Source organism: Raphanus sativus, chromosome 7, assembly GCF_000801105.2.
Source record: "Raphanus sativus cultivar WK10039 chromosome 7, ASM80110v3, whole genome shotgun sequence".
In the NCBI taxonomy this organism is placed as follows: domain Eukaryota; kingdom Viridiplantae; phylum Streptophyta; class Magnoliopsida; order Brassicales; family Brassicaceae; genus Raphanus; species Raphanus sativus.
The window spans coordinates 22,731,571-22,747,305 of record NC_079517.1 but is presented as its reverse complement, the minus strand read 5'-3'; the positions used below and the strand labels follow the sequence as shown (position 1 = coordinate 22,747,305).

The 15,735-nt window shown below is 29.7% G+C and overlaps 1 protein-coding gene across 1 annotated transcript; it reads left to right on the top strand.

The window, feature by feature from the left end:
• The first annotated feature begins 12,286 nt into the window (after positions 1 to 12,286).
• On the top strand, positions 12,287 to 14,720 carry LOC108833640 (uncharacterized). Its single transcript, XM_056991449.1, has 4 exons — positions 12,287 to 12,829; positions 13,238 to 13,923; positions 14,035 to 14,110; positions 14,364 to 14,720. The coding sequence occupies exons 1-4, from the start codon at positions 12,287 to 12,289 to the stop codon at positions 14,718 to 14,720; spliced, it is 1,662 nt and encodes a 553-aa protein (XP_056847429.1).
• Positions 14,721 to 15,735: the final 1,015 nt, after the last annotated feature.

The following is a 15,735-nucleotide window of genomic DNA, read 5'->3' as shown; positions in this document are numbered from 1 at the left end:
AATTATGGCTAATTGTTTTTGTAGCGGTTAACAAGATTGATAAAATATAGAGATAATAAAATATGCATGTTTATGTTAAATATAAGTTATAACCGCTAATCTTTCTGCTGATGGATAAGTATTAGTTTAGCCGTTAACAAGATTGATAGAATAGAAATGTGATAGTATATGATGTACTGATTTAGGGTTAATAAATTATTTACCCGCTCAGTTTTTTAGATATAGATATTTATAATTTTGACCGCTACACAGATGGATACATAGTGTTTACATATTTTATCATGCTAACTGCCGCGTTCTTTTATAACAGTCAGACGTTGTAGGTGGCTGTCAAGTAAATTCCAGATGATCTGTATATGGTCAATTGGAGCTCATATGTCCTCAAATCAGTGACCTCCTCGGAAAGTAATGCAGTTTGGAAGGCCTTTTCGGTTTTGAGATGTAAGGGAATCCCTCCACACCAAAGCCCAACCAATGCAGCCATCACGAGTGTCCTATGGATTGAAGCTAATGCAACATTCTATATCATGGATGTAAGGCCACTCTTTGCATTCTCCCAAACGCCGCAAAGCAACTGATTCTCAAATTTCAAGAAGACCTCTCGAAGTAGAGGTTGATCACTGTTTACTACTACATAATTTTTTATATATTTTAAGGATTGTTTGTTTTTTATGCATACTATCAATTTTTTTGTTTTTAGCGGCTAATTCATGTTTACTAGTAGGCTATTATATTTTAGTCATTAACTAAAATTGCTAGGCATTAAAATAGTGTTTGATCGCTTAGCCATTAACTCAAATTGTTAGGCGGTAACAAGATGTTTTTCTCAAAATAATCAATACAAACAACCGATTATTAGATGTATATATTAACACGGAAATTAGGTTATCAATACACCATATTTTTGTTGCTAAGTCAGCTCAATGCACCCAAAACAGTACTTGTTCACTTAACTGTTAACTCAAATCGTTAGGCAATAACAATATGTCTTACCAAAGCACATCTCCAAATTTTAACATATCTTAGTAATATTAAATCATTAACACCCATCTATTAAATCAGGTTTAAATTGATTAATAAACTTAACCGATATTTGAGAGGCTTTACAATTAAAATTTGGTTGCAAGCCCATCTATCTTATTAAAACATAAACATTACAACTTCTTCTAGGTGGATTTTAAAGGTGGACCTCTTATATTTAAATTAAACATCATCCCTTATTTATAATACATACCATATACGGTTTCCATATATGATTACATATGGATTTAATACGTACCATTATTACATGTCGATTTATATACTAAGAATATAATACGTACCATTGCTCTGAAACTAAATCTTACAATTATATTGCAATTATACATAATTCACCTGTTTGTCCATATTGCAATTATATATAATATATAGATATAATATATAGATACCATTCCTATGAAATACGTACAATTCATCTGTTTGTCCATATTGAAATTATATATAATATATATATAGTAAGAATACTAAGATACATATGAATCATCACATACATAGAAATTAGATACTAATATATCAGATCAACTCAAATGTGCAACCATAATCCCTGCCATGATCATATACAAATTAGACATAGTATTTGTAATAAAACCATCATGCTCACACTCATCCAGCTTCTTAAGATTGGTCCACATTGCAATTATATATAATTCATCTGTTTGTCCATATTGCAACTATATATAATTCATCTTAAGATTGGTCCATATTGTTCCTTTAAAAAATTAAATCTCTCAATTCTAAAATATACACTAAATAATCTTTTATAGAAAAACCATTTCTCCAAGTTGATTTAACATGCCTACAATATCAGATTTAATAATATCGCAAGTTTTAAAAATCAGTTATAGAAAATATTCTTCTCCAAGTTTATTCTATCAAACCTAAAATCTAGGAAACAATAAAATCGATGTTCTTAGTATTTACTATGGTTAATGTAATTGATTATCGGATATTCCTTTCCTTTAAAAATACAGTCAATATTCTTTTATAGAAAAACCCTTCTCCAAGTTGTTTAAATAATCAGTTATGGAAAATCCTCTTCTCCAAGTATATTTTATCCAAGCGAAAATCTAGGAGTCGATCAAATTGTGATATTTTTATTTATTATGGTTGATTTAATTGAATGTGAAATATTCTTTTTCACCTCACAAAAATTTGTCTATAAATACTCGACTTCTTATTCACCATACGACATTCACAAAAACTCCCAAATAAACACAATGTCGAAACCTAGCACTTTAGTTATGATAGATGGTGTGAAACCTTTAAGAAACAATTGGAAAATTCGAGTTAAAGTTCTTCATTGTTGGAAACAAAACACCGGTTTTGGAGACGACACATTTGAGTGCATCCTCTCAGATGAATCTGTACTTGCATTTGTTTCAGCTTTTATAAGTTTTTTCTATTCTATTGGTTTATAAATCTGTTTCTTTTTCTGTTTTATATGGTGTAAAGATTGCAGCAGCGTGCCAAAAGAATCACATTAGTACACATTGTTTATTTAAACACATTTAAACACATTTTTATTTCTCAAAATTGAAAATTAATACACATAGCAATCATGTATAACATTTAGTACGAACAAAGATAAAAAAAATTAACCGAGCGGGTCACGATCTAGTTTACATTTAATTAGCATCATTTAGCTCCGTAAATATTTGTTAATTGCTAACGATATACATTACAAGTAAACATATAATGTAACACAATAACAAAGAAGTTAGGTTTTAAATTAACACTCAATCTCGTAATTAACGACATAATCAAATTATTATACTATTAAATATATAAAGCTCATGCCAAAAAAATATATATAAAGCTCTCTGCAATGACTGTCTTTTTGATTAATATGCTTAAGTTATTTATCTTTTCTATAAAAGATACATCACTGCAAGTACCAAACCTATCCATTACCCAACGGACCTTCGTCTGATCTGCCCCCTGCTGATAGACCTACTGCTCTGAACAATTCCAGGCCAAATTGTCTGCCAAATTCGCAGACTGACACCTTTTGTACAACCACCAGATTCATTTCTCTAAAAGTGGGGCTAGTTTCGTCCATTACTGGCCAAAAAGTTATTCACTTTTACCATTTGAAAATTCATGGATATATGGCAAATTTGAACCTCAATTGGGTATATTCAACACATTGTCCCTATTTTATATCTTTTTAATTAAACATTTAACTTTTTCTCATGGATTTCTCATTTCTTCGGATTTTTTATTTCTTTTTACAACGATCTGCTAATGAAAGAAGTTCAGGTGCCTAAACATTTTCGCTTAAAATCCACCGACCGGCAAGAGAGTTAAAGACGAAGAATCAAAGGTCAAAGAAAAAATTAATTATCATGGATTTTTGGTAAGTTTTGGTAGATTGAATCCAACAAACTTTTTCGGATTACAGTATAAATTCTTTAAATTAATAATCTATAAATTAATATCTCTATAAACTAATATAATTTTATAGTCTCAAATTAAGTTTTTGGTTCAACTAAAATCTCGATAAATTAATAATCTCTATAAATTAATAAAAAAATATAGTTTTAGTGTAGTCCCAACATTATTAATTTATAGAGGTTTTACTGTATTGTTAATAATTGCGATGTTTCTAGTTTCACTACGTCGTCTTTTAATTTCATACAGCCACTCTGATTTCCTCATGAGTTTCGTCACCGATACACTCTCTAGCTCGTGCAACAGCACAGAGAACCTCAACCTTCGTCATCTCAATCACCACCCCCACCGCTTCAATGTAATCTCGTTTCTTCTTAATACATATCCTTCAAGTAGTTTATTTGTACTTTGCATATCCGAAAGTTATTATATCCTTCAAATAATTTTGTTTATACTTTGCATGCCCGAATTTTATCATATTTCAATATATAATATTATTTCAGATAACACTTATATTAGCAGATACTTAGATGGTTGACTACTATCTTTTATACTTATCGTGTACTATTATATATTTATTGGGGAAATCGCCAATTTATACATCAATAGAGAACCGGTCTCGGTTAATACATAAACATGGACCCTGTGCTAAAAATATACATCAACATATAATATACTCAAATTCAAATTTCATACACGAACAAAGATATATAGATTTATCCACACATTGACCGTGTCTCTGTTAGTCAAATGGTAACGGATGCTTCTGTGGATTTTACTTTAATAAATAATTATCATATTTTTGTATCGAAGCATCCATTACCATTTGACTAACGGAGACACGGTCAGTGTATAGATAAACCTAAATATCTTTGTTTGTGCATGAAATTTGAAGATATTATGAGTTGATTTTGTGTTTTAACACATGGTTCATGTTTATGTACTGATCTACGGTCCATGATTGTTACCATTCATATAACAATTATAATGTAAGATGTTAAAATAGTTGGCTGCTACATTTTTACTTTATCAGGTACTATTATACGTTTGTTTCTCTAATAATATTTCTTATCTTTGATTAGTATTTGTTAGATTTTCTCTTCTAACCATGTGTAATCAATGTGGTGAATAGGAAGGCGAAGGGAAAGACTGATTGATGAGAATGAAATGATGAAGTGCCTGGTGGAAGGTGTGATAGGCAGTGCCACACTGTAGCTCAAGTTGCCAATTGACATATATTGTTTGGTATTTATAATGTTGGCTGAGATATATAATGTTATAGTTTAACACTATACTAGATTTTAACCCGTACTTCCGTGCGGATATTTTTTCATTTTATAAATGTTTCATATTATTACAAATGTTTTAAATATATAATTTCCACTTTAGTGTTATATATTGTGTAACTCATTAATTTTTATTACTTAATAGTATATTTTCGAGTTAAGTACAATAAATCATAATATGAAATAATCAACTAGAGAACCCCTTCAAATTATTTTTTTAATTTATACATTTTTTATATAATACATTTTTAAATTTTATTTATATTATAGAAAAGAAATATGTTTAAGATAATTTATATTTACATATTGTGTTTAAGAAAATATACTTTAACATATATCATTTTAGTATTTTACGGCATTTATAAATAAAAACAATGTTTTGTTTCAATAATATAGTTTTATTATTTTAGTAAATTTTATACATAATAGTATCTATCATATTATTTTATTAAATTTTAATATACAGGATATTTTTTGGATGTTATGATATTAAGTTTTATTTTATTTTAATTAATACTTCAAACTATTATATTGCTTTAATTCTTACAACATAATATCATTAGTTTTTTTTTCCTGGTGCATTTGAAAAAGTTAATCTTTATTATCTATGATTTTTTCTTTTGTAAAATTTGAAGTATTATCATTTTGAGTTTGAATATTTGTTTTCAATATTTTATATTTTGAGAAAACTTTGGAAAATTGTACAACTATTTTTTGAGTTTGGAACAATACATGAATTTTGAATATTTTTTTGTTACTACATTAATATATTATTTTATAAAAAATATTTGAACTTTTGGTAGCATTTTTTTAATTTTTTCAACAGATTTTTTTATAATTAAAATAAAATAAATTTATAATTCAATTTTTTTTATTTGTCATTAATATTTGAAATGAATTACTAAAAATTCATATATTTTTTAAATAGTATATGAACTAAAGGTTATTATATACTGTTATATTTTGTATATAAACATTTTTAAACAATATGTTGTTGAAGTTTCAAAATAACTAAAAAATAATATACAGTTGTAGATATAAGAGTTTAACCTGTGTTGATAAATTTATTTTCATATAAAAGTGTTATATCGTTTACGAATTTTAATCCATTATAATGATGAGTGATAATTTATTTCAATGAAAAATTTTAAAATATAAAATTGTTAAATGACCTATTTAATATAATTTTTCATATTTAATTCACATAGCACTGCTATTTTTATATATTACAGAATATAATTATAGAATTTATTAAAATAGTATAGAGTTTTAATTTCTTGTTTTATAATAAAATTTTAATTAACATTGATTTATAATAATTTTCTATTACTAATTACGAAATTTATTAATGTGTTATCTTATAAAAATAATATTTAACATTTTTAACTTAGATTTTGCTAGATTCTTTCTCAACTAATTTTGTTATAGTTAGAAAAAAAATTCAAATTTGTAGTTGGCTTATTTTAAATGTAAATAATAAACTATACCATATTAACTAATTTTTTAAGTGGACCTAGTATGATTTGCTAATAGTGGATAAAAATAGAATCATAAATTAATAGATTAGATGATAGACTAGTGTCTAACTGTACCAATAAAAGAGAATATTAATAAGTGTTTGTGGTACTATTGTTCTCGTGTTAATTATTTTCATTAAATATATGTACGACCACTGTGTAATTGGTATACTATATGATAAAATGACATTTGGATGACATTCCTAGTGACTCGTAAGGGTTACAAAGACATTTTTACAGAGCTGCCATGTTTTCTTTGATTGATTTCGTCCATTATTTTTGCGTTTTTCTTGCTGGATATGATTTTAATTTGTAGATTTAGCATGTATCTTCCAATCTCAAGCTTTCAAAACTTAAAAAAAACGTGAATAATTTTGGTGACTCTGATTTAATGGCCTATGATTAGCAAAGGATCTAATCAAGAACAAAAGAAAATAACCTATCAAATCAAATACAAAATAAAATCAAAGAGGCTATAAACCATCTTCACATGACACAATACAAAATCAAAGAGGTTAAGAAGGGTATCAAGTAAAGATGGAGACAATATTCTCAGAAGATAAAGAAGAAGATAAAACAGAAACCTCATAAAGGTATTTGTGAAAAAAATGTAGAATCTTGAATTGTGGAAGAAAAAAGAATGAAACACATACAATTACGTAACTGATTAATTGATAATGCTTTTGTTTTTTCTTTCTATTTCTAATGTAAAAACAATTATAATGAAATATAATTAATGAACATTCTATATTTAATTAAATTAAAATTTCAATAATCTAAGTGTATAATCGTATTAACATTAATTAAAATCTTAATAAGACAAACAACTTAGACAAAATCTTAGTGTGACAAATCAAAGTTCTAAGTGTCCTATTTTTCTAATTTTCTCTAAATATTTTTTGATTCAGAAAACTTTCAGGTAAGTCTTCTAACCCGTAAATACTATTCATAAGAAGATTTTCTTAGAAGTCGTCTGGTCCGTAAATATTATTCATCAGTAGACTTCCTAGAAGACGTGTAAACCCTAAATACAAACCTTAAACTTAATTAACTAACTAAACACTTCATTAAACTTAAATTTAACTTAAGAAAATTTAATTTTTCAAAAAATATTAAGATTCCAAAATCTAACCCTAAGAAAATAAATAATACTACAATATATGTTATCAAACCCTAAATCAAAGAATACTATGACTCACTACATTCACTCATATATGTTAAATACAATTCAATTTTACTATATCTTAATTTATATCATGTAAAAATGTTTATAAATACATGATTTTACTTTTTTCCCAAAAAAATATTTTTCATAAAATTTATAAACTATTTTTAAGATCTACTATGTGAGAAGATTTACGGAACTCAGAAGACTTACAAAACCTTAAAAGACTTTACTGGGTTATATTCATCAAATTGATTTCTGGTTTTTTGTTTGGTCATAAAGGGCTGGTTGTAATTTCACTAATATTTTAGGTTATTTTTGTATTTGGTTCAAATTTAGATATATTTTTAAGGTTAAAATCAAGTTTTGAGTTATTTTTGGCAAATTTCTTTAAAATCAGAAGAAATAAAGGGAAATTGCAAAACTTATAGTCCCAAAATTATAAGGATGTGATAGATTCAGACCTCCTCTACAGTTCTAAAATGTTATATATATATATATATATATATATATAATTATTTTAAATAATATTTAAGATTTATTTATCTTATTTAAACAGAGACATCATATAAAATTAATTCTAGGAAAAAAAAAACTAGAGCTACATTTTTCGAATAGTTTAGTCATATCATATCATTTAATATAATATACTGTTATACGTAAGCTTAGTATGTTATTAATATTATTAATTTTAAACATTATTTGTTTATTCAAACAAATCTTATAAAATGTTGTAATCTTTAAAAAAATTAATAATTCAATTTCTAAGATATTTAAAATTTAATAAAATAGTAAGTCAATTTCTAAGATATTTAAATATTATAAAATTGATTAATTATTTTATTTTTTTCGTCATAGATTTATTTGTTTATTTTCACTGCATGCAGCACGAGAGAACTTGTGTTCTATTTTCATCGAAGAAGTTTTCGGTTGATGAGTTTGGAATCCTTAAAGCTTTGTGGCTTTGAGGTATGAACAAAAAACCTCTATAATCCTACTTTTATAATCGAAAATCCTACAACAAAAACTAAAAGCTATATCATTCGGAAATATTTAATTAAACCACATTTTAGGGATTTTTATTCTTAGACAATTATTCCATTAGTGAGATACCCTCTCAAATATTTCCGTTACATAATATGAATATTTTAGTACAGTTTTATTTTATAGCTAGATTTAATTTATAAGAACTAAATCAATTGTAGAATGTCATATGTTAAATGAGTATGTCAAAAGTATCTCATAATGTTTCTAATAAGGTATTCTTATCAATCTATTTCTTTTTATAAATCTTATTGTGGGAACACCATTTAAATACTCTAAAGCTTGTTGTGTTTCCCTTAGTCTCCTTGTTTGGGGGTTTGGCGTTGGTGTCGGTATCAGTATGACAGCCAGCTTATGTAATCCTTCTATGTACTCTTCATTGAATCTATATTATTAAAGTTGAAGTACAAAATGGAGATGTTTGGAAACAAGGATAGTAGAATAAATGAGATATGTTTAGTAATATGGATAGTAGAATAAATGAGATATGTTTGGCAACACGGATAGTAGAGATGTGTACTTTCTTTTATTTACATATTTAGCCATTGTATTTTCAGTAAATTAATAACAAATGAGAATTGATTGGAAACATGAATAACATAATTAATATTTCTTTTTATTTAAACATTTAACTATTGTTTTTATAATAAATTAAACAACCTTCTTTCTATATTTTTTTATTTAAAATTATGTCACTATATTTACAATTCTTTATGGTGAAAATAAAAAACACAGACTGAAATATAAATAGTTTATTATGTAAAACAATTTTTAAAAACAGTATTATTACCTTATTTAGTTTTGTCAAATATAAAATTTCAAGAGTTCAATTTTCAAAAAAAAATATCATAAAATTAATAATAACTCATAGAAAACTAATGCAAAAAAATTTAAAACTTTGAAACATGGATAAAAGTATGTCAAGAAGAAAAAATAAGAAGAAAAAAAATGGCTTATGTTATTAATAAAAATTGGAAATCCATTATATCAGTTTTAAAAAATATACAAAATAGACTAATCTAATTACCTAAAAACATTGTTTTGACTAAAATAATCATAAAATAAAATTTAAATTTTATATACATATTTCAAATCAAAATAATAATTTAAAGTTGATTTATATAAAAAATTGTTTTAAAATATTCATATATTCAAAAATTATTTTACTAAAATATTATCCAATAACCATTATTAAAAAAATGTTTTCATTATATATAAGCAAATACAACAAAAAGATTAATTTTATATACCAACTTAAATTATGGTTTTTATATTTCACATTAAACTTTAAGAATATAATATATATGATTATTTATAAGATGATACATATAAAATATTATTACTTATATAATTATTTATATGATGGACCAATTTTTTTTTTGACGTCGAAAGACTATTCTATTATTTATATGATGGACCAATGCAATTAATTGCATTTATATGCTGACATATACATGATACATAATAGTGACTAGGGCTGGACGTTAAGGTATCCATTCCGGTTTGTTTCGGATCTGTTTGAGTTTCAGATTTCTAGGGTCAAAGATTTCAGCCCCATTCATATATTTCTAAATTTCAGTTCGAATTATGACTAGGGCTGGGCGTTCAGGTATCCATTCGGGTTCGTTTCAGATCTGCTTGGGTTTTGGGTTTCGGAGGTCAAAGATTTCAGCTCCATTCAGATATTTCTAAATTTTATTTTGAATTATATTCGGATATTTGCGGGTTCACTTCGGGTTTGGATAACTCATTTAAATTAATTTTTAAAATTCATTATATATTTTGAATTTCTTAAAATCTATAAATAAAATAATATATTGTATATAAATCTGAATAACATATGTTAGAATACCTAAACTTAACATATAAATCGGTTTGAAATATACATCCGCATGGGCGTGCGGGTCAAAATTTAGTTTAAATTACAATGTAAATATTTAATTAATATAAAAATATGTCACATTGTTTAAACAAAATATCAATGTAAAAATATTGTATATTTACGTCCTAAAATCATTTATTTTTAACAACAAGTCAAATAAATATGTTGATTGGAGAGAGAATAAAACAAAGCCAGAGAAGCATATAGTTTACCAGAGACACTCTATGTGTCGAATTTATTATAAAGAAAATTTCACTATGATAAATACATTCAATAACTACAAACAAATAATATATTTCATAAAACTGAAAAATAATACCCGCGCTTTCGAAGCGCGGGTCAAAATCTAGTTTTAATTAAAGTATTACCAATGGAAAAAAAGTCTAAGGGCAGCTCCATCTGTAAGTGTCTTAAAATAGGTTTTAATTTCCAAAGTAATACTAATTTAATTATATGTAGTTTTGTAGTTAAAATTTAGGGAAGTTAACTCAAAAAGTATGGATTTTAGAACTTATAGTGAAAACCATATAAAACCTTTTTTTATTACTACTTTTTTTTAATACCTAGCGTGCGCTTTTGTTATGTTGTAAAAAAATTGTAATTACAAAAATGTCATTACTTTTTAGTGCCACGTAGGCAAAAAACTCGACACCACGTCAGAATGCGCCTCAAACTCAGTCGTAATGCGAAACGAACTTCGTTACGGCAGAGTTATAGTTAGGAAGCGGCTGACTTAAAGAACTCGACTGACTTATGAGACACACGCTGAGTTATGTTCATAACTCATCCAAACGTCACGGCTGACTTAAAGAACTAAGGCTGGTTTATGTGATAAAGGCTGAGTTATGCTCACATGTTATGACTGGCTTATCTATTGGTGGGCTGATTTATGAAAAGTTTGGCTGAGTTCTAGTTACGATACGGCCGAGTTAACTATCGCGGCTGATTAAATGATCGTCGGCAGGCTGACTTATGAGAGCTTGTTGCGGCTACGCTATGTTTAATCGGCCATAATAACCTGGATTAAGTAAACTCAGCTTTGTGACGGCTGACTTCTTAGCGATAGATTAATTACTAGACTAGCATTCATTTGCCGGCTGATTTATAAGACGAGACGGCTTACTTATTAGCGAATATCTTCGTTACGACTGATTTATTAACAAAAAATTAATTACTAAAATAGTATTAACGTATCAACTGACTTATTATGAACTTAATGGCTGGCTTACTCTGGCTGAGTTAAGTGTTCGTAAAGTGGCTGACTTACCAATTTACCATGTCATCATCCATGTCAACTCGTATTTGCCATGTCATTACAACTGTGAAATTAGGGTTTTTGTTACAAACGCCACTCTCTTTTCTTCATATTCATCTTCATCTTATTCTCTTTCTCTAAAATCTTATGGATCCGATAATTATTGTTTCAGGTAACTGGATTAAGAAAAATAGATATGTATTCCAACCCGATAGCAGAGGATGTATAGTTCTGCAAGCAGATGAGAAAACAACACTCGACGAACTCGCAAAGTCAGTACTCGATGATTACGGTTTGAATGAGTGGAGTCATCAGATTCAGCTTAGCTACATATTCTCGAATAAAGATTTGAAAACAATGGCGCACGACACGCCACCAGTTTACGTTCCCAATACTCGACAATAGCAAATTTTTTTAAGCCTAAGGAAGATCGAGAAATTACGTCTTTGTGTCGAGATTACGGAGAAGGATGATGGTGAAATCAGTTGGGAAGACGGAGCAGAGAAGAGTAAAAGATTATACAGTTCAGAAGGAGAAGTTGAATCTAGATACGAAGATTACGAAGAGGTTTACGAAGGTTTAAGTTTGGAGGAGGAACACGACGACAATGAGAATAACTTCTCTAGTATCTTGGACGGATCAAACCAGAAAGATGTTGGAGAAGATGAAGAAAATGAAGAAGACAATGAATTTGAAAGCTGATTTGATATGTTCGACGACTCAGATAGTGCGTCATCCGAAGATGATAACTTCAGCTCATACGGTGAGTCTCCAGCACAAGACGAAGATTCACAGACACCACCGCCTAAAAGTAGATCTAAGAACTTGTGGATGGGCGGATGCAAAGAGGATCCCGAGGTTCCACGGTTAGAGATGTCTTCGCTAAACCTTGCTGTAGGTCAACGATATGAAAGTAAAGCCGAGTTAGAAAGACGACTGAAACTTCTTTCAGTGAAAGATGAATTTGATTTTGATGTGGAAGTATCCAATCCAGATTTACTCATTGTTAAATGTTGGGTTGCTGGATGTATCTGGAGAGTTCGTACTTCAACACAAGGGGATTCTCCGGCATTCTATGTTCGTATTTACAAGTCGTTACATTTATATTCTGTAACTGAGCATTCTAATCGAAGTCGACAAGCAACACCAGATATTTTAGGGCAATTGTACAAGGACTATCTCGGCGATGTTGGTCCAGCCGTTCGACCTACGAGTATCGGAATAGCTCTCAATAAGCAGTTTGGTCTCAAGGTAAATATTTTCTAAAGGCTGACTTACATTTACTATAAGGATGAGTTATATCTTAACTATTTGGCTGTTTTATCACATGTTTCAGCTGAGTTAGTTAAGTTATTAGGTTGGGCTGAGTTATTTATAGGTTTCGGCCGAGTTATCTAAGTTATTGGACTGAGTTATTTATTTGTTTTGGCTGAGTTATTTATAGGTTTGGGCTGAATTATGTATACGCGTCGGCCGAGTTATTTATAGGTTTCGGCTTAGTTATTTATAGGTTTGGGCTCAGTTAGTTAGGTTATTGGACTGAGTTGAGTTATTTATACGCTTCGGCTGAGTTATTTATATGTTTTGGCTAAGTTATTTATGCGCGTCGGCTGAGTTATTTATACGTTTCGGCTGAGTTATTTGTCTTCATTTGTGTAGATGTCTTATTGGAAATCATATAAGACGCTGAAATTTTCAAGGGAAATCGATGAGGGAACACCTGAGAGTGGGTTTGAAAACTTGCCTTCTTACTTATACATGATAAGAAGTGCAAATCCGGATACAGTAACGCGTCTTCAAATCGATGAGTTTGGAAGATTCATGTATATGTTCCTTGCATTTGGTGCGAGCATTAATGGGCTTCCTATCATGCGCAAAGTTGTTGTTGTCGACGGTACGTTTCTTAATGGCAAATACAAAGGGACGCTTCTAACCGCACTAGCTCAGGATGGCAACTTTCAGATTTTTCCAATAGCATTCGCTGTGGTCGACACAGAAAATGACGATTCGTGTCACTGGTTTTTTACGCAACCAAAACATTTGATACCAGACGACAAGGGTCTTGCGATAATCTCAGATACGCATAAGTCGATTGGGAAGGCTATTCGAAATGTGTATCCGTTAGCTTCTCGGGGAATTTGCACGTACCATTTATATAAGAACATTTTGGGACGGTACAAAGGAAAAGATGTATTTCGTCTGGTGAAGAAAGCGGCGAGATGTTTTAGGATGCCTGACTTTACTGCGATTTACGAGGAGATTAAAGCGATTTATCCTGAACTTCACGGCTACCTCGAAAGAGCAGATCCTCGATTGTGGGCGCGTGTTCATTTTCCGGGCGAAAGGTATAATTTGATGACTACGAACACTGCGGAATCAATGAACAGAGCATTGTCAAATGCTAGAGGTCTTAACATTGTTCGACTATTAGAATCGATACGGGTTATGATGACCAGATGGTTTGCTGAACGGAGAGATGTTGCTGCATCGCAGCCAACCACGCTTACACGCTGTGTAGAGAAACTACTACAGGTAAGTCAGCCTTAATGTTGAATAAGTCTGCTCAAATAGATTGCATAAGTCAACCCATATTATAGTTAGTTACATAAGTCAGCCAAATAGATTGCATAAGTCAGCCCAGTAGATTGCCTAAGTCAACCCACATAGATTGCATAAGTCAGCCTTTATATTGTATAAGTCAGCCGTAACTTTAATAAGTCAGCCTATAATGCTTTTCAAGTAAGTCAGCCTATAATGCTTTTCATTGTTTATTTATCTATAATAGGGTCGTGTTACTACCGCGAGACTGTTGACGGTTCAAAGGATCGATGCTCATCACACTGAAGTTACATATGGTGAGTCTTTGCATGTTGTTAACTTGGAAGGGAGAAAGAGCACATGCAGGCGTTTCGAACGGGAGAGAATTCCATGTTCGCATGCAATCGCAGCTGCGGAGTCCAGGAATGTTTCTCGTATATCCCTGTGCAGTCCTTACTATACCAACGCTTATTTGGTGTGCCATACGCTCAATCAGTCATGCCGGTTGATTCAGCGCAACCAGTTCCAGATAACGTGGTTAACCTACCATTCTTTCCCCCGTCTATTCGTCGTCAGCCAGGAAGGCCTAAGAAAAATAGAATGAAATATGCTTTAGAGGTTGCACTTGAAAACAAACGTCCTAGGAAAGAACACACATGTTCTCGTTGTAGACAGAGTGGTCATAATGTAAAAACTTGTCCGATTTAAAAGTGATGTATTGGTTTCAATTATGTGGCTGAGTTGTTGATTTTAATGTTTTAATTACGGCTGTGTTATTGACATTTAAAGACTGAGTTATATGAAAGACTGAGTTAACTAAATAATGTGGCTGAGATATTGACTTGTAAAGGCTGAGTTATTAACTTGTACATGCTGAGTTATTGACTTGTAAAGGCTGGGTTATTTACATATGAAGGCTGAGTTATTGACTTGTATATGCTGAGTTATTGACTTGTACAGGCTGAGTTATTGACTTGTAAAGGCTGGGTTATTGACTTGTAAAGCCAAACTCAAGTTAGCATCCAATCAGGCTTCTTGCGACCAAGTGCCCAATCCCTCTTCAGCAACCACATTTGATGACGAAACATCGATCTTGCAACGCGATTAAAATTCTCCGAAACAAAATGTTACTTTTCTTTAAGAACCGTTTTGATTCTCCCAAACATTTGTTCTCTTGATTTTGTAACAAAATGTTTACTCGATTAGATGAGGAAGACACTTTTCTTTAAGAACCCTAATTCCAACTTTTTCTTCTGAAAAAGTTACTTTATTACATCTATATATAGAGCTGGGCCAGCTATGGGCTAAAATATTTTCAAGTTCCCGCACAAACATATTTTCAAGTTCCCGTCCAACGGCTGAGTTAATGTCATATTACGGCTGAGTTTATGTTTAGGATAATTTTATGTTTTAGGGTTTAGGGTTAAGTATTTGGGGGTTAGTGTTTAGGATTTAGTGATTATGGTTTAGTTACCACTATAAAATATAAGAAATTACACAAATTCAGTTGTAAAAACATTTATATGGTATACTTTGTATTTGGTGCGTTCAACACATATATAGTTACATAAGGTTTTAAGTGTTTGTAAGATAACTTATACCTCAAGACCATTATCAAT

Bases quoted from the DNA above. Each gene is read 5' to 3' on its own strand.
- LOC108833640 (XM_056991449.1), top strand. From the start codon at position 12,287: ATGTTCGACGACTCAGATAGTGCGTCATCCGAAGATGATAACTTCAGC. The intron at 13,924-14,034 runs GTATAATTTGAT...TATGATGACCAG, and splicing joins GTTCATTTTCCGGGCGAAAG to ATGGTTTGCTGAACGGAGAG. The intron at 14,111-14,363 runs GTAAGTCAGCCT...TATCTATAATAG, and splicing joins GTGTAGAGAAACTACTACAG to GGTCGTGTTACTACCGCGAG.